At 45.7% G+C, this 20,394-nt stretch overlaps 2 protein-coding genes across 5 annotated transcripts in view; one reads left to right on the forward strand and one right to left on the reverse strand.

Moving 5' to 3' along the window:
• LRMDA (leucine rich melanocyte differentiation associated) overlaps window positions 1-17,856 on the forward strand; it is a 19,250-nt gene extending 1,394 nt beyond the window's left edge. Inside the window, exons 4-7 of one of the 2 annotated variants that reach the window (XM_068134980.2) lie at window positions 1,479-1,637; window positions 1,758-1,875; window positions 3,665-3,752; window positions 17,217-17,856. In XM_068134980.2, coding sequence (XP_067991081.2) covers window positions 1,479-1,637; window positions 1,758-1,875; window positions 3,665-3,752; window positions 17,217-17,296 — 445 coding nt within the window. In that variant the 3' untranslated portion in view covers window positions 17,297-17,856. Of the gene's footprint in view, window positions 1-1,478; window positions 1,638-1,757; window positions 1,924-3,664; window positions 3,753-17,216 lie in introns of both variants that reach the window. The other variant, XM_068134973.2, reaches the window with a different exon arrangement.
• Window positions 16,206-20,394, reverse strand: part of LOC137439202 (coiled-coil and C2 domain-containing protein 1A) — a 145,124-nt gene continuing 140,935 nt past the window's right edge. For all 3 annotated transcript variants that reach the window (XM_068134937.2, XM_068134943.2, XM_068134955.2), the window contains one exon: window positions 16,206-18,217. In XM_068134937.2, coding sequence (XP_067991038.2) covers window positions 18,179-18,217 — 39 coding nt within the window. In that variant the 3' untranslated portion in view covers window positions 16,206-18,178. The remainder of the gene's footprint in view (window positions 18,218-20,394) is intronic.

Raw genomic sequence — 20,394 nt, forward strand, 5'->3', positions numbered from 1 at the left:
AAACAGCAATTGCATAGTGCATCACTGAATTGGGAAACCAATTATTTTAAGGTAAATTCTAAGTAAAACTTCTAAAATGATCAATTTTCATCAGAACAATCGTCACTTTTCATCCTATTAACTTGAAAATTAAACAGCAATTACATAGTGCATCATGGAATTGGGAAACCAACTATTTTTGAGGTTAAAAGGTCAACTTAAGGTCAAACTTCTAATAGCATCAATTTTTATCTGAAAAATCATCGATGTTAATCCGATTGACTGAGCTTTGATTAAGATCAATTTTAATCTTAATGAAATGGAGGTGCTCTGCATCTTAATATCCATGGCAACCTTTTTGGGGGAGAGGAATGGAATTTTGCAAGTATTGTGCTCTGCATGTCTTCTTGTTATTTCATTACTATAAGCATTATTCAAATAAAGAAATAAGATGTAGGGATGGTTTCACATGATAATTTATTGTGGATCATCCCTACATCCTTCTATTTGACGCTTTCCCCGTGTGCGAAGCGGGGTTAATCAATTGGTTCACTGTCTATCAGACATCGGTCTATGATCGAGGCACTACTTCATTAGCCCATCCCCTGCGCAGCAGAGTGTCTGTGTGTGTGTCCGTGCGGTAACTTTTTACCATTTGAGCAATTTTCATAAAACTTTCAACAAAGATTTATGACGATATAGAAAAGACAAATTAATAATTTTGTCAATAGGTCAGCGTCATTTAAAATCATAAATTTTCATCCGATTGACCTGAAATGTTAAGAATTTTTATATTGGGTCACTGAAATGGTTCACGAATCAAAAGGTATGAAGATTGTTTTTTTTAGATCAAAAGATCGATGGTCAAGGTTACATAGAATCGTAAATTTTCATCCGATTCACTTGAAATTTGAGCAGGGTTTGCATATTTGGTCACTGAATTTGTTCACCAATCAAAATGTAGAAAGGGATTTTTTTTTTTTTTAGATAAAAATGTCAAGATTGCATAAAATTGTCAATGTTCATCCGATTGACCTGAAATTTTAAGAATTTGCGTATTGCGTTGCTGAAAGGGTTCACAAATCAAAAGCTATAACTGATTCTTTTTTTCGATCAAAAGGTCGATGGTCAAGGTTACATAGAATTGTAAATTTTCATCCAAGTCACTTGAAATTTGAGCAGGGTTTGCATATTGGGTCAATGAATTGGTTCACCAATCAAAATGTAGAAACCAATTTTTTTTTTTGGATAAAAAGTTCAAAAGGTCATCCCTTTGAACAAAAAGGACATTTCACCTTTTGACAATTATTCATTTGTCTTCTCCAAATTCTCATAATAAAGCTTTGTTGAAAATTTGATGACAAAAGCTCAAATGGTAAAAAGAGTTATGACCCGGACAAACACACAGACGATTATAAAACTGCGTCTCCCACTGCGCGGGGAACGGACTAATGATGTATAGGTTCCAGTGTTTTTTCTCTTTAATGTCTCCCTTGGCACATCTCTGATCTGGGAACCCTACTGCCACAAATCGCCTCTTCATGTCCCATCCTCCGCCACTTGTCGCTGCTAGCCAATCAGGTACACCCGCGCAGTGGCCTCTGTGCTCCTGACAATAGTTCCCATGTCCACGATGATGAAGAAAATCGTCGCTATCGGTAATTATTTCCACACACTGCAATGCTTTCTGTTGTAATTAAATTTGAATTGCATTAATATTGTTCCAAACATTCCCACCTCTTTCTCTACCCTCCCACACATTTGGCTTCTCATAACAGGATTTGGGTAGTCTGGAACATTCCTTCCTTGTACTTCTTGGATTCTCTGCCAGTGTCAAAAGAAGAGCGAAAAGAAAGTCAACAGAGGGGAGAGTTTCTTCGTGTTGTGAGACCAACGGTAGGGGTTGGGGTGAGAGCCACATCTGTTGGTGGTTCTCACAACACGGTAAGACCGAAAATTTGTGGACAGCTTGGTTGTAGGTAAATATAATCACAGACCGACTTCAGCAAATAAAACACAGAGACAGTCATAGGAAAATGTTCATTTGTTTGACTCATCATCTGAGCCAACCAAAACTATTAAAACAAGAAAGAGCAATTAGAGATTGCAGACCTTCATGACATCTGGGGTTTTGTCATTTGGGTCCTTGGGGTCTTTTGTGCCTTTTGGGTCCTCTGGGTCTTTAGGATCTTCAGAATCTTTGGGGTCTTCTGGTTCTTTGGGGTCTTACAGCGCCCAGGCACATGGTTGATGGGGGATTGTAGAGAGGGGAGGGTGTGGGATGGTGGTGGGTATTGTTTGCTAGAGTGACAGTTCATGGAGGATTGTGGAGGGGGTGGGGGAAGGTAATGGGATGGTGGTGGGTATCGTGGGGGTGGTGCAAGATAACCGCCTCATTCATCAGACCTATGCTGTGGCTTATTCTCGCGAGATCTCAAGTGATCCCACTCGTCGCAAGAGCACATATATTATTTCACAAAACACGGAACAGGAACGGCATTACATTACATCTCACTTTCAGAATGAAAATCATTTTAAAGATCAGGTTTGTCCAGATATTTGTGTGGGATGGTGGTGGAGGGGAGAGAGTGGGGGTAATCGTGGGTATTTTTAGCTAGGGTTGAGCTCATCAGGTGCGTAGGGAAGGTGGCGGCGATGTTAGCCAACACATCTAGCGAGGTGAGTTGGGTCGCCGGCAGACAAACACAGGCGTTTGATTCGCCACTCAAATCGTCCATGTGCATGTTGTGCTGGTAGCTCAGTGTAGATGGTGTTGGTTTTGAGCGTCGGTTGTTTCTTCTGCTTAATCATGGATGGCATCCTCTCTGAATCATTGCCAATAACCACAAGATCTAGCCATCTCTGTTTCATAACAGTTCTCTAAAATGTTCCGAACACAAAACAGAATATTTTAAAGGCCTGATCCACACTCAGGTATTTCAGGCAAACATTGTCCAATTTCTGGCAACCCTCAGATCTTCTGGTCATTGGTGTAGTATGAAACCATCTCGATTTGCATTACTACAACTACCAAGGACGCATCGACCTGGCATATTCGTAGAAAATCGAAAATTATTCGGGGTTTGAGTTGAATCGTACAGCGATGTAACGCGTAAAAAAGTATGGAAGTGGCGCTGAGCTTCATTGTGTGGTGGCACAGCTAATCGGGAAGACAAAGATTTCCAGTTATAATCGCAAAATTACTCATTTTATAAAATCAGAAAAAGATATCTATTTCATAGGTTTTCAAGGGATATATTAGCATCAAATAGGTCTGAGCATTTAGGTTCCCCTTTAAAACAAGACAATGATGGGCCAGCAGGAAGAACACTGGACAGTGGACATGTATGCAAGAGGTTGTTGGTCGTATTAAAGTTTGGGAGGCCAAGCTTCTAGAAACGAAGCAAGTTATAAGAATTAATATCATTATTCAGTTGTCGGTAAAAAACCCAACTTGTTCAATAATGACCTTTGAAGGAGATGTTGTTTTGTTCTACATGTGGTCCCAATTTACTGTCCTGGTTGAATCTCAATGCTGTCAGGGCAACTTGTGGTTGGTGTTTAAATAGTATCTATGAAAAGGCAGGCTTAATCAAAATCTCCTTGACTGGAAGGGCATTGTTTTAACTATTTTGCTGGTACATTATCAATAACTCATTGCCCCTAATATCTTGCAATTTTTCAGAAGCCGGAAAGAGGGATCAAACCTGCTGATGCTTCCTCTCCCTTTACGCCTCTGTCCCTTGAAGAACGTGATCCTGCTGATGTGAGAGGTCAGGGTTTCTACTTCGTGCATCTCAACTTCCATATCAATTCTGTCGTTTTGTCATCACCATACGTATTCTTCGGGAAAATGCCAGGGGCATAGAAAAGGCCCCTTTATATATGGGATGTGCCATGTGGCAAACTAAAGAAAAAAAGGTGGGTTAAATTTTTTTTATCATTTGTATGCTGGACTAGCCTTGTATTCTTAGGAGGAACCAAGTAATGCTCTAGAAAAGTTTATATAAAGGGGCACCAATTTGATTCATACAGCTGCTTGAATAAGTAAATGTATTTTAAATACAGGTACAGTCTCTTGGTTTCAAAAAGACCTCTTCGTGGTCCTTCATTATTCTGTAGAAAAATTAAATGCAATACAGGCAGTCCCCGGGTTACGAACGCCCGACTTACGAACGCCCGTATTTACGAACCGACCTCTGTAAAGCCTATGATAAAAAAAAAAAAAAGTTTAAACTTTTTTTTTTTTTTTGTATACAGAATCGAGGCTCGTGAAAGAGCTAACATTTATCACACAGAGAAAAAATCAAACAGACACACAAAGTATATAATAAGGGGAGCGGTAGACAGGAGAAATATGAGAAAAGCTCTGTTCAAGCCACCCTTGAGGTTTACTTTAAGAAAATTGACCAGCACCAGGTCCATCCTCTCCAGCACCATGTCCATCCTCTCCAGCACCATGTCCATCCTCTCCAGCACCAGGTCCATCCTCTCCAGCACCAGGTCCATCCTCTCCAGCACCAGGTCCATCCTCTCCAGCACCAGGTCCATCCTCTCCAGCACCAGGTCCATCCTCTCCAGCACCAGGTCCATCCTCTCCAGCACCAGGTCCATCCTCTCCAGCACCAGGTCCATCCTCTCCAACACCAGGCCCATCATCTTGGAGAGATATATCAAGGTATTGTTATGAATTTGGTAATGCAACATCTAGAGCTAGGTAGATCTGAATAGGTAGGTATTCGGCTGTCGTGACAGGGACTCTACATGTAATAAGTTATTGATGTTCAGGCGGTTGTCGGGGTAAGATGTATGAGTGTGGATCTACCTGGAGATTCGAGTGTTAAATAGTGAGGGATTAAAGGTAACGCCCCTGTGAGTATCACCTAGTAATCAAACCTTTGTCCTTTATGGCACTGCAAACCACATAAACATTAGTTAGGTCCTTAGTGCAACATTAAATAATTCCCTTTCCCTGACATTGACTTCGTAATAAATGGGCACCACCAGGCCAAGAACACCGCCACAATACACCGCCACCGTTTACACCTCCAAGGCCTACAAACCTCGCCTGCGCACCTCAAAGGCCTACCAACCTCGCTGGCACGTGTTACACCAGGACCGCGGGGTCACGGACGGGAGATGTCAGGAGTCGCATGCCGCAGAGGGCGTGACCTGGGCGAGTTGGGAGGCTATGATTGGCTGAGGAGCGCGCCAATGTGACGTCATCGGCCACCAATATAGGCGACGGTCGGACGCCATTTCGGCAGTTCGAGTGGAGTCCAGAGTTGAGAGAGTTGAGTCGCAGAGTTCGTTGTTACAGTTCCGTACCAGAGTTTGTGGCAGTTGGCACAGGACACGGTTCGTTGCACAGTTCGTCGGAGTTGGCACAGGACACGGTTCGTTGAACATTCGTGACCACAGCTCGTTGCAGTTGGCAGTTGGCACTTGGTTTTGGTTGCTTCGTGCAGCCCTGCGGTGGACCGTTGGAGCAAAGGAGCTCGTGGTGTGTGTGGGCCGTTGGACCGACGAGGCCTGGTGGCGCTTGGAGGCGGACGCAGAGGGCCGTGGAACTTGGAGCGAGGTGTGCGATCGGGCCGAAAGGAGCGGTGTTGGACGGCAGCCACAAAGACGACGAAAGACCAGATAAGCCCGAATCCGAGTACATTTTGAACGACGTGACGTGTTCTTTTCGTAATTAATCTCCCTCGTTTTGTGTTTGATATCAGTCGTGTGGGGACGTCCCGATTTAGTTATTAGTATTACCGGCGCGTGGTTTTTTCACTGTTATTACTTTTCAATAATAAATCCTTATATTATTTTCTGTACATATTTGAACGCAGTTTCCTGGGTGTTTCATTTTAATAGATAAGGCTGTGGAGCTCGTTGCGTCTGGCCTCCCGCGCGTTTAACTTTGTGTTGAGCTTGAATCCGCCATTGAGTTTTCGCCTCGGGAGTGTAAAGTCTCGCAATCGGTCATCCGTGTTACCCTACGGTGTTCACCAAGGGTAGTCACGCGACAAGTGGTGTCAGGAGTGTAGGATTTGAACCCGTCGGACAAATTTTTTTGTCCGCGGCGAGACATCGACACGGTCGGACAAATTTTTTTGTCCGCGGGGAGACATCGACACGGTCGGGCGTACATTGCGCCCGACGTTCGAACGCAAAATTTTTATAGTCGAGGCGGAGAAATTTAATAATCAATCGGGCAAACGGAGCGCGATATCGTGTCTTCGTCAAATTTAAATTGTTTCAGGAATTATTAAAATAAATACGCGCGCGGGAAACAATCTTCCGGAAAGCGGATGTCGGAAATTGATGAGATGGAAGTACGCAGCGAGGCCTCCGTCAGCGTCGGGAGTGAGCCGGAAATAGGGGAATTAGATGTGGAGGTGAGCCTTGGAACCTCCCTCGTCCCGAGCACCAACTTATCCCCCTCCCCCACCGGGGAGTCGGGAGTAGTAGGAACGGCCCCGACAACCGACCAGATGTTGGGTCAATTGCTTCGAAAAATGGAAGGGATGGAAAAGAACAGTGAGCGATTGGGAAAGCAGATGGGAGACATGAACGCACAGAGTGAGCGAGCCAGTCGGGAATTGAATGAACAAATGAAGTCACAGGGGAAGGAATGGAGGGAAGGAATGAAGGAAATGAGTGATCGATTGAGTATTAAAATTGATGGGCTGGCAAACAAAATGGCAAAATTTGGAATTGCACAGGTGGATGGGGAATGTCCACAGGTGGATGGGGAATGTGTACAGGTAGATGGGGAATGCCTGCAGGTAAACGTGGAGTGTCCACAGGTGAGCGGGGAAGGAAATTTGGAATGTGAGAGTTGTAATGGGGAATGTTTCCCACATTCTGGCCTGGTTGTTTATCGGGACCGTGTGGATGTCACAACACCCCAACCGGGGGATGAATTTGGAATTGTGCAGCACCAGGGCGGTGGTGCGGAGCAAGAGGGGGTAGAGTTTTTGGGGGTCCATGCGATAGAGCCGGACCGGGTATTTATTGAGGATGATTTGATCCAGCGGCTGGAGACCTGTGACAGTCCCATGGAGGTAGAGCTTGTTCAGGCCCAAAGGAGCCTGGGGGAAGAGGTGAGTTGGTTCGAGGAGGTGGTTGGAATGACCGAGGGGACGCTCACTGTACACTGCTATTTGGAAACAGAGGCTCCAAAATTGGACAACCAGTTGGGGGAGTGTGTTGGCTCCGGGCTGGATTTGGATCTTGGAGGATCGGGAGATAGAGCTTCTGGAGATTTGGTCCCTGTAGGGAATTTGGATCAACTGCAGGGAGGGGCAGAACAACCGGTGGTAGAGGTTGTTCCCTGCAGCTGCGGTTTGGCAGTGGGAATGAAAATTTGTAAAATAAAATTTAAAATAAAATTACAATGGGACATTGATTTGGAGCAGCCATGGTGGGGATTGGTCCCCGGGCTGCGGGATCTGGACATGGAGAGGTCATGGGTGATGGCCTCGGGCCAAAGTTGCCCCTTTCAAAATTTGGGTATGCCAGCCAGCTGGGGGGCTGTGATGGCGAGATTTGGACGTGGGGTCCAGCCTTGGGTGTCGAGGTACGAGCTGGGTCCCACGGGGGGTCTGGTGGAGTGTGGCGTCCCTTGTCCATCGGGGCGCCGTCCGAGCTGGTGGCTCGGGCCGGCAGGGTCACCGGACCCTGGTGGGGGTTAAGACCTCCAGGGAGGTCCGAGGTGGTTTCTCAAGCCTGGGATGGCAAATATTGAGGACCACTAGGGGGAGGTGTTGTGGGTCGCGCTTTGGTGGTGGCACCGCAGATGGCCAGCTTGGGCCTGATGTAGTGATCACCCGGGCATGCGACCTGACACCCTCTCCCTGAGACTCTGGGACAACCAGCATGTGGTGACCTGGCATGGTGGTTGGTCTATGGACGCGGGTCAAACCGAATGGACAGGGATGGAGATAGCCTGCCGGACAACCATTGGGGCATCTGTGGAACGTGATGGTGTGAGTGACCTTCCACAGATGCTCCGTTATGATTTATGGACTCTCGGGTTGGGAAGAGAGCCATGGGGATGTGAATCGGGAGATGTGTAACGAGCCGAGCATATGGGCCATGCTCGGCTGGCATGTGTATGGCAAAGCATCCTTCTTTGGTGAGGTTAGTGAAATGTGACAAATGGTTGGCATGGGTAATCTGTGGGTTAGATGGAAATTTAAGGGTGGATTTTGAAATGCCATGGTGGACACTGTACAGTGACGCCATTATTGATCCAGGTGTGTAGACCAAAGTGTTGGAGGCTGTGATGAAATTAATAGGGTAGCAAGACACAGCTTTCAACTGGTTGCGGGGGCAACTGTGCTGATATTTGGGACGCGGGATGATGGGGATGTAGTTGTGTAGCCTGAGGGTCAACGTGGTGCTGTGCGTGTCCGAGGTGTGTGGACCATGTCTTCTGGGTGGGTCTCCTGGTGGAGCATGGCTGTTGACTGGACCTTGGTGTGGTCAAGTGTGGGTGAGCACTGGGGGGCTGCAGTTCTGTAGTCGGACTGGGGGATGATGGGGAGGTGCAGGGGACGTGGCTGTAGGGATGCCACGCACTGCGACCGTGCCCCCCAGGGCCGAGGTTGTGTGTGCGGTAGTGTGTGTTTTGGCAGCAAGTGCTCACCACATTGACCAGCTGGGGCTGCTGCAGCTGTGTTCCTCGCAGGGGGGCCGAAGGATGGATGGTGGGTCGCACCCTTATGGACACTCATGGGCCATGTTGGCGTTTTGACTGCTCACCTTGTCCCGGTGACCCTTGCACGGTAGAGGTGCAGAGCTGTCGTGGCCACAGGTAGTGTAGTGATGATCACCGTTGGATGCGGATCCACATACCTGCCAGTGTAGTGGGGACAAAAGAGAAATTTGGAAGTATTTGGTTGGCCCAATGTGAAATTTTGGGAATTGTATGGGTGGATGGCACCTTTGAACCTGACCAACCTGCAACTACCTGCACTTGAGGTGAGTGTTTTGAGGAGTACTGTCCCAGGCTTCAGGATTTGCTTTGGGAAATTGGGGACATGTAATTTGGAGTTGGGAGGTGAGAGCGAGTGATGACATGGCCGGTGAGGGGATGGAATGGGAGCCACAGTGTCTTGTGGGTGGCGTATGTTTTTGTGTTGTGGTTAGGTGTTTTGATGTGGTCGTGAGAGTGGAACCTGGAGAGTGAGTGATGATTATTGGAGATAATGAGGGGCGATAAATTGTGCTTTTTGGAAATGTGCTAATGGAAATGTGTAAGGATTCAATGATTCGAACTGTGAATGGGATTTCACATTGGCAGGCCATGGCAAGCCTTGTAACACCTTTTACACCATCTATGGAATTGTACTGAATTGTGCTGAGTTGTGTGGAGAATTGAATGGCAGCGGGAGAGGAAGTGTGTTTTGGGGACCATGGGTGGGGAAGGTGTGTGTGTCCGCAGGTACAGAGCAAGCTCTGAGGAGCGATGCCTGCGGGCCCCCCTCTGCGGCAATTACCCCTGGCAGCCGGTGGTAACTGGAAATTGGAGCTCGTCGGTGGAGGGTCTGGTTGGGCGCCGCGGGGTGAGGAAGTCCCCCGGTGACCCGTGTTGCTGCGCGAAAGCAGGAGGCAAAGGAGCCTGGTGTGTGTGGAGACCCTCACCGGCGAGGTAACGGCGGAAAGGGGCTGTTGGGCTGTCATGGGGCCAAGAGGTAAAAGGGGGGGGGGGGGCAATGAATTTGTAAGTCGGTTGACTTGTTTTTGGGACTGCGGGCACCACAGCCTGATGCGCCCCCACCATCTTTTTGTGCGGTACCTCCCCGCTGCCTAGTTGAGGAATGCACACACACGTGAATGACATCAATGCCATGGTCCTGCAGGGGGTGTATTGGGAATAAGTGCTTTGTTGATTTTTGCAATGCCTTGATGACCTATGGAATGAGAATGAGTGGTTAAGGGGTCTGTGTAGCATGAATGTGGGCGAAATCCACCGAGCCGTGTCACTCACCTGTAACATCTGGACAGGGCCCGAGGAAATTTAGGGGGATGCATTGGGGATGGCCCCGCAGGTAAGGTTGAGTCTTGTGGCATCCACCGGGGGACGCGGTCTGTAGACCGGGGTATGTACAAAGGTTAGAGTTTTGAGTTTTGGAAAGATGGTTAAGTTTTGTGGTTAAGTTAGTGTTGTGTGTTGTTGTTTCCTCCCTCCACAGGAACAACGAAGAAGATGTACATACTTGCATGATGGTTAAGGGGTTCAGCATGTTAAGGAAGTGTAGGTAGGTAGTCCGACTCACTTCCCACAGCCCTTCCTGATTTATTTCATAGGTTAATTAAGTGTGTGACAGTAAGTGTTAAGGCTGGAATGGTAGCCCTGCGGTGAACCTTGCAGGAGCTACGGTTCCAGGGGGGGGGCTGTGTTATGAATTTGGTAATGCAACATCTAGAGCTAGGTAGATCTGAATAGGTAGGTATTCGGCTGTCGTGACAGGGACTCTACATGTAATAAGTTATTGATGTTCAGGCGGTTGTCGGGGTAAGATGTATGAGTGTGGATCTACCTGGAGATTCGAGTGTTAAATAGTGAGGGATTAAAGGTAACGCCCCTGTGAGTATCACCTAGTAATCAAACCTTTGTCCTTTATGGCACTGCAAACCACATAAACATTAGTTAGGTCCTTAGTGCAACATTAAATAATTCCCTTTCCCTGACATTGACTTCGTAATAAATGGGCACCACCAGGCCAAGAACACCGCCACAATACACCGCCACCGTTTACACCTCCAAGGCCTACAAACCTCGCCTGCGCACCTCAAAGGCCTACCAACCTCGCTGGCACGTGTTACACCAGGACCGCGGGGTCACGGACGGGAGATGTCAGGAGTCGCATGCCGCAGAGGGCGTGACCTGGGCGAGTTGGGAGGCTATGATTGGCTGAGGAGCGCGCCAATGTGACGTCATCGGCCACCAATATAGGCGACGGTCGGACGCCATTTCGGCAGTTCGAGTGGAGTCCAGAGTTGAGAGAGTTGAGTCGCAGAGTTCGTTGTTACAGTTCCGTACCAGAGTTCGTGGCAGTTGGCACAGGACACGGTTCGTTGCACAGTTCGTCGGAGTTGGCACAGGACACGGTTCGTTGAACATTCGTGACCACAGCTCGTTGCAGTTGGCAGTTGGCACTTGGTTTTGGTTGCTTCGTGCAGCCCTGCGGTGGACCGTTGGAGCAAAGGAGCTCGTGGTGTGTGTGGGCCGTTGGACCGACGAGGCCTGGTGGCGCTTGGAGGCGGACGCAGAGGGCCGTGGAACTTGGAGCGAGGTGTGCGATCGGGCCGAAAGGAGCGGTGTTGGACGGCAGCCACAAAGACGACGAAAGACCAGATAAGCCCGAATCCGAGTACATTTTGAACGACGTGACGTGTTCTTTTCGTAATTAATCTCCCTCGTTTTGTGTTTGATATCAGTCGTGTGGGGACGTCCCGATTTAGTTATTAGTATTACCGGCGCGTGGTTTTTTCACTGTTATTACTTTTCAATAATAAATCCTTATATTATTTTCTGTACATATTTGAACGCAGTTTCCTGGGTGTTTCATTTTAATAGATAAGGCTGTGGAGCTCGTTGCGTCTGGCCTCCCGCGCGTTTAACTTTGTGTTGAGCTTGAATCCGCCATTGAGTTTTCGCCTCGGGAGTGTAAAGTCTCGCAATCGGTCATCCGTGTTACCCTACGGTGTTCACCAAGGGTAGTCACGCGACAGTATGATCGTTTCAAGGTTTGCAAGACATCAATTGGAAGGAGAGTAAGTGTTAACCTTTAATCATTATCTTTTCTTTTCTATCTAAACAGTTTAAGAAATGTTTCTTTCATGTTTTTTATACCTATAGATACACACAACAACAACATGCATTTTAAAAGGCCATTTTCCCTGCTAGAGCGGGGGTTAGCCTTGCGGTCCCCATGACAATCTTCTCCATTTTGCCATATTTTCTGCATCTCTCCTTGTTAACCCCCTTGCCCGCATTTCTTCTTCCACCATCTTTAGCCAAGTCTTTCTCGGTCTTCCCCGTCCTCCACTACCTTCTACATTCATTTCCATCACTCTTCTCAACCAGTCACTTTCATCCTTCCTCAACACATGACCAAACCAACTCAACCTGTTCCTCTTCACAGCATCAATCACAGGCTCTATTCCCATCATCTTTCGCAATTCATCATTTGTCTTCCTCTCTCTCAACGATACTCCGCACATCCATCGAACCATTCGCATTTCCACCCTTTCCAACCTTTGTTGCTGCTCTACGTTCATTACCCATGTCTCACTCGCATAAATCATAACACTTCTCACACATGCAGCACACACCGTTCCCTTCAGCTTCAACGACACTCCCCTCCTCATCAGCACACCACTCAGTTCCCGAAACTTCTTCCATGCACATCTCACTCCAGCAACCGTTGCCGAGTCTGATCCACCTTCTCCATTCAGCATGTCTCCGAGGTAGCAAAATGTTTTCACACCTTCCAGCTTCACGCCGTCTCCAAGATCCAACTCAACATTTCCTCCATCTGCAGCTCCCTCTGTGCACATCTTGCATTTGAATGTAGCTGCCACACTGGTTAATGACCCTCTCAGACCACTACATTTTTGATGAACCCACTCAGCGCACATTGTACATTGAATGGAGTTCACTCCGACACCCTTCCTACACACAGCACAGGGCCACTTCCCAGTTCTTTCCACCTCACCACATGCTTTACCACTTGCCATCACCTTCGTCTTTCCGATATTCACCTTCGGACCTTTTGTCTCCATACATTCCTTCCACTTGTTCATCTTTTCCTTCAGTCCATCCATACTTTCCACAATCAACACCAGATCATCTGCATACAACAACTCCCACGGTAAACCCTCCTTTACGTTATAAGCCAGCACCTCCATCACAGCTACAAATAGTAGTGGACTTAGTACCGACCCCTGATGCACTCCCACCTTCACCTCAAACTCACGACTGTTCCCGTCCTTCGTCCTTACAGCTGTGCGCGCTCTTTTGTACATTGCCATCACTACTCTGATCAACCATTCCTCCACTCCTAACTTCCTCAATGCCCATGTCAATACTTTGCGTGGAACCCTATCGAATGCTTTCTCCAGATCAACAAACCCAAGAAACAACTTCTTCCTCTTCTCCATGTACTTCTCCTGCAACTGCCTGACAATGAAAAGCGCGTCTGTCGTTCCTCTTCCTGGCATAAATCCAAACTGCATTTCGTCGATCTTCACTTTCTTCCTTATCCTCCTCTCCAACACACTTTCCAATACCTTCATTTCATTCTCCAATAACTTTATCGCTCGGTACGAGCCACACTCCAGAGGGTCACCTTTCCCCTTGTATAGAGGGACGAGGGTACTCAGTTCCCAAACCACTGGAATGCGGCCTTCTTCCACCACCAGATTACAGATCTCTGTCATTCTCTTCACACCCCAACTTCCTGCTGCCTTCAACATATCTCCCACAACTCCCGTCGGCCCTCCCGCTTTTCTACTCTTCATTGCTTTTATCGCTTCCTCAACTTCCTTCTCAGTTATCTTCTCTGCCGGTCCTAAAACTGGGTTACTCTCTATGTTGCCATCCCATTCATTCTCTGTATTCAACGGCATTTCCATATATCTTTTCCATCTTCCTTTAATTCCATCTGGGTCGACAAAGATTTGTCCCACTTCATCCTTCAAGCAACTCACCCCCATCACATCACACCTCTCTTTCGTTATCTGCTTTGCAATCCTGAATACTGCTCTGACCCTCTTCCGAATCCAAGCGTTCTCAGAACATTTTCCTCCATGCCTCCTGCGCCTTTGCTACCTCTTTCTTTGCAGCCTTCTTGGCTGCCTTATAACTTTCATGCTCTGCTGTTTCTGCTCCCGTACCCTTCGCCTTCTGCCACTCCTTGAACTTCTTCCTCTTCTCATCAATCCTCTTTCCAACTTCATCATCCCACCACCATGTTTCCGAGTGCCTCGGTGGTCCTTTTGTCCATCCACATACCTCACCAACGGCTCCCAACAGACTAGCTTTCATTGACATCCAACCACTTTCAAGCTCAACCACATCATCCTCTACCCTACTCAGCCTCTCTTTTAATGCCTCCCTTACTGTCACCTCTTTCAACCTCCACACCTTCATTCTCGGTTGGTACTTCACCCGCCGAGCTCTCCTCGCACCTTTCACCCTTATGTCGCAGACAACCAAGTGGTGCTGTGAAACAGCCTCCTCCCCCGGGATCACCTTTGTGTCCGGAGGTGCCCCCTGTCTCGCCTACGCACCATCAGGTAGTCAACGGTTGTCGTCGACCCACCTGATGTGTATGTAACAAGCTTATTATCCTCTTTCTGGAACTGAGTGTAACAAATCAGCTCCATCAGCAAACTCCAAAATCCTTTCACCTTCTCCATTTCTCATACCATATCCGTAACCCCCATGAACTCCCTCAAAACCATCCATACTCCTTCCCACATGTCCATTTAGGTCTCCTCCTGCCACAACAACTTCCTCATCTTTCATGTTTTCCATCAGCTTCTCTATCGCACACCAGAACTTGTCCTTCTCTTCATCGCTCCGACCAACCTGCGGAGCATATCCCGAGATGACGTTCACCAAGAGCTTTCCAATCATCATTTTCACCATCATCAACCTATCACTCACTCTAGTCACACTCACCACACTGTCTACAAACTCCTCAGAAAACAGCAACCAACACCATTCACGCCCTCCAGGCACCCTTGCCACATAAACTTGTATTTCTGTCCATGCCTACCCTTCACCATTCTCACACCACTTCCCTTCCATCTCGTCTCTTGCACACAACATATGTCCACTCTTCTTCTGACCAATACTTCCACCACTTCTCCTGATCTCCCTGTCATTGTCCCTACATTCCATGTCCCAAACCTCAGAAACCGATCTCCACTTCAGGCTGTACCCTGCCTATATGTTGTTGTAATTGTCATGGTTCTCTTTTTGAGGCAATGTTTTTTTATGGCCGGATGCCCTTCCGGACGCCAACCCTCTTCGTCGTCTCTTACGACACACAGGGATACGGTGTACCTATTCTAATCCAGGGTACACACTGGGAAACGTTTAAAACATGGAAATTCTGGGGCGGTGTGTGGGGGGGAGGGCGGCGTCAGCATCACGGCTGCGGTTTAAACATATTTAAATAATATTGAAACAAAACCATGAAAAATAATCTGGGAAAAGTCTCGAGGTGAGGACGTGGATTTGAGAAAGAAGGAGCAGAGGTGGAAGAAAAACGAGATATAGGGGGCGGGGCACAAGTCGAGACGAGGAGGAGAGCGAACAAGCACGTGTCCGGGAGGAGAGAAAGAATTAATAAAGAATTTTATTTTTGTTTATTTGTTTGTTTTGTTTTTAAAACGTTGGACAAAGAGTAAGATGTTCGTGAGAGGTAGGGGGGAGAAAAGAAAATCAAAGAAACAAGAAAATACTAAGGAAAGAACTTATATTCACAAAATACTGACGGGGGGGAGGGGGGGAGGGAGTCTGGAGAGACCAGGCCGTGCATGAGGTGCGAACAAAAAACGACTAATTACACACAAATTTGCAATAATTACAAAACCAAAACTAAATAGAAACACACAATAACACATACACAATAAAATAACCAGTGGAAATTTGACAAAGACACGAATGGGAAAATACTCAAACTTTGATGTCGTGGAGAGATCGAAGCAAGCCTCCTCGCTCGAGGGACCGGAACCGGAAGCTTATTTTATACCTATAGAGGTTTTAGGTAAAATATATACTATATACCAAGACAAACATTTGACTAATTGACGCTAGATGTGAACCGTACACAACTGTTCCGACTTACATACAAATTCGACTTACAGACAGACTTAAAAACGGAACTCGTTCATAACCTGGGGACTGCCTGTACATAATATTAGTTTTCTATTCCATTGCAGAAGTAGGTGTACATATACAATTCATCCATCATCTCTAATTATCATCAGAATTCATCATGTACATATCACGTTTGTCCAATACGTCTGCAAGGTCAACACTTACAAGTTTATGTAATGTCCAATTATGGTCCAAAAGGGATTGGTAAAATAGGCTGCACTGCACATGTGCACAATTCTTTCATCTAATCCAATTGTTTCCTATAATGTGTACACACATCACGCTTGTCCAACGCTTGTCCCGAAGAATACATCACACGCAACATGTCTGCAATTGGTTGGTACATAGTACATACCAACTTTATTAATTTTTTTAACAAATTAGATTTCACACACATGCACATTATCCTATGCGTTTTCGTTTTCAAGGTACACAGAAAACTTTACGTACTGATGGGTTTTAACTTTAAAATGCAGGCGCCCCTTTATATGAACTTTTCTAGAGCAGTACCTGGTTCCTCCTAAGAACACAAGGGTAGTCCAGTATGCACACAAGATTTTATTTTGAATGTCCCTTATTTTCTATAGTTTGCCACATGGCACATACTATATACAAAGGGGCCTTTTCTATGCCCCTGGCATATTTCACAAGATACATTTTAAGTACGAGCAAAATGCATTTGTTCATTGTACAAGACTTTATTGAAGACGATATAAAATACTTGAAAATGTAAGGGGAAAAATTATTCAACCCAGACGGGATTCAAACTCACAATCCCCAGCTTGGGAGACTGATGCATTATCCATTCGGCCATTAACCCAGCACATTCGATTTGGGTAATAATATTTTGAAGAGTTATAAAGTGTGTGTATAAATATTTTTATTTTTTTTAAGCAAAAACTATGGCACTTAAGTGGAATTTGTTTTGAAAGCCATTAACGAGACCTATTGGCCGATGCATATTGCAAGTTTCCACTAATTCCAATGTATAGCCCTTGAGATACGGACGCCAACACATTTTGGACAGATGGATGGGACAGACACCAACGTGATTTTGAGGGTTTTCTAAATAAAACAAGAATGTGGAAAGAGACGTTGCTGAAATTTGGAAAATATTACCTCAATGTACAAAGCATTTATTTCTGAAATTTGCAGCCAATTTCGTCCAGTAGAAGCCGAGAAACGTATTTTCAGTCCCCATGTTAAAGCTGCATACAGAGAAACGATCCCTTATATAAAGGGAGGGGCGCTTTGCACCTCCCTTTGATTTCAATATCTCATGGAAGTCTCAATAACGTGACCTTTCTACCTCCTATTTGTTGTGCCACTTTATTTGCAGGATCACTGGTGCATTGCCGTGACAGATACCGTGGATTGCGATCTGAAGGAAACCGTTTCATCTTCGATAAGGACTTGTGATCGAGATTGGGTTCACTTTGCAAAGGGAAGATAAAAGACCATTTAATTGAACAAAGACAAAGTAAAGATATATTTTGACTTTTGAAACACGTACTGTAAAAATGAATAATAGACTGTAGTCCGTCCATACATATTAATTTAAGATTTCCACTTTGCTCTTCTTTCTTTCTTTTTTGAAAGTACTGTAATCATTGTCACTGCATCGTGTGAATCTCGGTCTTTACCGATCATAGGTTATTCCTTTAGGTCACTGTGTGTGGCTTGAAAAGTCGTGGTGTAGGACAGTGCAGAGTTATTTTTAAAATGTAAATTATAGACACACTCGACGACCTCACCCAGTTCCCCCTCACCTCTTTGGCACGTTCACCAGTAAGCAGGCCTGTGCAGCTACTTACGTTTCCATTCCCCAAGTTCATGTCAGTAACATTCACAATCAACTCCGTTTTGGCAAGAGGTTGAATTTAAACTTTCATTTGAAATGTACAAACAAATACATAAAATGTCAGTTTGGTGATTATTCTTAAGACGTGTCAAGGAAAAGATTACATTTTCTTTCTTTTTTTGCCTTTGTACCTTTATTGGTAGTGTTATTTATGGATCAAAAGTATTTCAGTTGAAATTGAGTTGTACAGATCTTCCCATTACCACTGCAATTCGATATCACATTGAATTCTAGTCTGTCACTTGCTGCCAAATCAAGAAAGTAAGATACCACTGCCCTTGTGCACTTATTTTAACTCCAATTTTTTTTGGTTCGATTCTAAGGAAACTTGTACGAACACCGCGGTACCCGCATGATGAAACATGAAAGCAAGACACAACTTTAGTGTGTACTCTTCAATCTTTGGGATGCAAAGACGATCTGTATGTGTGCAGAGAGCTCTAATGGCTCTTAGTGGGCTTGCCAAGCAGCTTCTGCAACTGTAGGAACAAGCAAGCAAAGACAAAAACCACCAATGATTATGCTCACCAAGGCCAGAAAGCTGCTTCAAATGGAAATCTACTGGTAGAATTTTAACAGGGGGTGGTGGGAGGGAAGGGGGAAGGAAGGGGTATCTTGTACATTCAAGCTGATGAAAGGAGCTGGGTTAGTTCCTTTCGAGTACCAATCAGAACCGAGGAAGTAATGCAAAATATAGTACATACTGACATTTCCATTTGCTCAGACAGGCACAAGTCCGATACTGATATTGCAAGCTAAAATAATAAACTTATCTGATCAGTGTCAAGGCATGTTTATGAGACACCAGCACTAGCAGGTAAATCAAAATACGTACAGGAGATTATGTGGTTACGGTAAGAAGCGCGAAAGTAAAAGTCCTGCCAAGTACAACCCACTAACCCTGGGGGTTATAAATGATATATATGGGTTATAAATGGCCCATCACTGATGGCAAAACACCGGTCGCTCACTAAATTTCAATGTGCAATACAGAAAACGGCTCGTCTGTCATGCAATATACAGTGCATTCAGAAAGTATTCAGACCCCTTCACTTTTTTCACATTTTGTTATGTTGCAGCCTTATGCTGAAATCGTTTAAATTCATTTTTTCCCTCATCAATCTACACTGAATACCCCATAATGACAAAGAGAAAACAGGATTTTAGAAAGTTTTGCAAATTTATTAAAAATAAAAAACTGAAATATCACATTGACATAAGTATTCATACCCTTTGCTATGACACTTGAAATTTAGCTCAGGTGCCTCCCATTTCTCTTGATCATCTTTGAGATGTTTCTACACCTTGATTGGAGTCCACCTGTGGTAAATTCAATTGATTGGACATGATTTGGAAAGGCACACACCTGTCTATATAAGGTCTCACAGCTGACAATGCATATCAGAGCAAAAACCAAGCCATGAGGTCGAAAGAACTGCCTGCAGAGCTCAGAGACAGGATTGTGTCGAGGCACAGATCTGGGGAAGCCGACAAAAAAAAATTCTGCTGCATTGAAGGTTCCCAAGAGCACAGTGGCCTCCATAATTCTTTTGTTATGTTGAGCTGAGCTCCAGAGATCCTGTGTGGAGATGGGAGAAACTTCCAGAAGGATAACCATCACTGCAACACTCCACCGATCTGGGCTTTATGGCAGAGTGGCCAGACGGAAGCCTCTCCTCAGTGAAAGACACATGAAAGCCCGCTTGGACTTTGCAAAAAAGCACCTAAAGGACTCTCAGACTATGAGAAACAAGATTCTGTAGTCTGATGAAACCAAGATTGAACTGTTTGGCCTCAATTCTAAGCATCATGTCTTGAGGAAACCAGGCACTGCTCATCACCTGCCCAATATCATCCCAACGGTGAAGCATGGTGGTGGCAGCATCATGCTGTGGGGGTGTTTTTCAGCAGTAGGGACTGGGGGACAGGTCAGGGTTGAGGGAACAATGAACGGAGCAAAGTACAGAGATATCCTTTATGAAAACCTGAAACAGAGCGCTCAGAACCTCAGACTGGGCCGAAGGTTCACCTTCCAACAGGACAATGACCCGAAGCACACAGCCAAGACAACGCAGGAGTGGCTTCGGGACAACTCTGTGAAGGTCCTCCTTGAATGGCCCAGCCAGAGCCCTGACTTGAACATCTCTGGAGAGACCTGAAAATGGCTGTCCACCGACAGTCCCCATCCAACCTGACAGAGCTTGAGAGGATCTGCAGAGAAGAATGGCAGAAACTCCCCAAATCCAGGTTTGCAAAGCTTGTCGCATCATACCCAAGAAGACTCGAGGCTGTAATCGCTGCCAAAGGTGCTTCAACTAAGTACTGACTTAAGGGTCTGAATACTTATGTCAATGCGATATTTCAGTTTTTTTCTTTTTAAGAAATTTGCAAAACTTTCTAACATCCTGTTTTCTCTTTGTCATTATGGGGTATTGGGTGTAGATTGATGAGGAAAAAAATGAATTTAAACGATTTCAGCACAAGGCTGCAACATAAAATGTGGAAAAAGTGAAGGGGTCTGAATACTTTGAATGTATTGTATGTACAGCTTTTTCCACAAGCATTGTATACGAGTATTTTTTTAAAGCAACTAATATTTACACAACACAATTATTTTCCAAACCACATGAAGCACAATAGTTTTGTTCACCTCACA

This window comes from Myxine glutinosa, chromosome 1 (assembly GCF_964187855.1).
Source record: "Myxine glutinosa chromosome 1, kmMyxGlut1.1, whole genome shotgun sequence".
NCBI lineage: Eukaryota > Metazoa > Chordata > Myxini > Myxiniformes > Myxinidae > Myxine > Myxine glutinosa.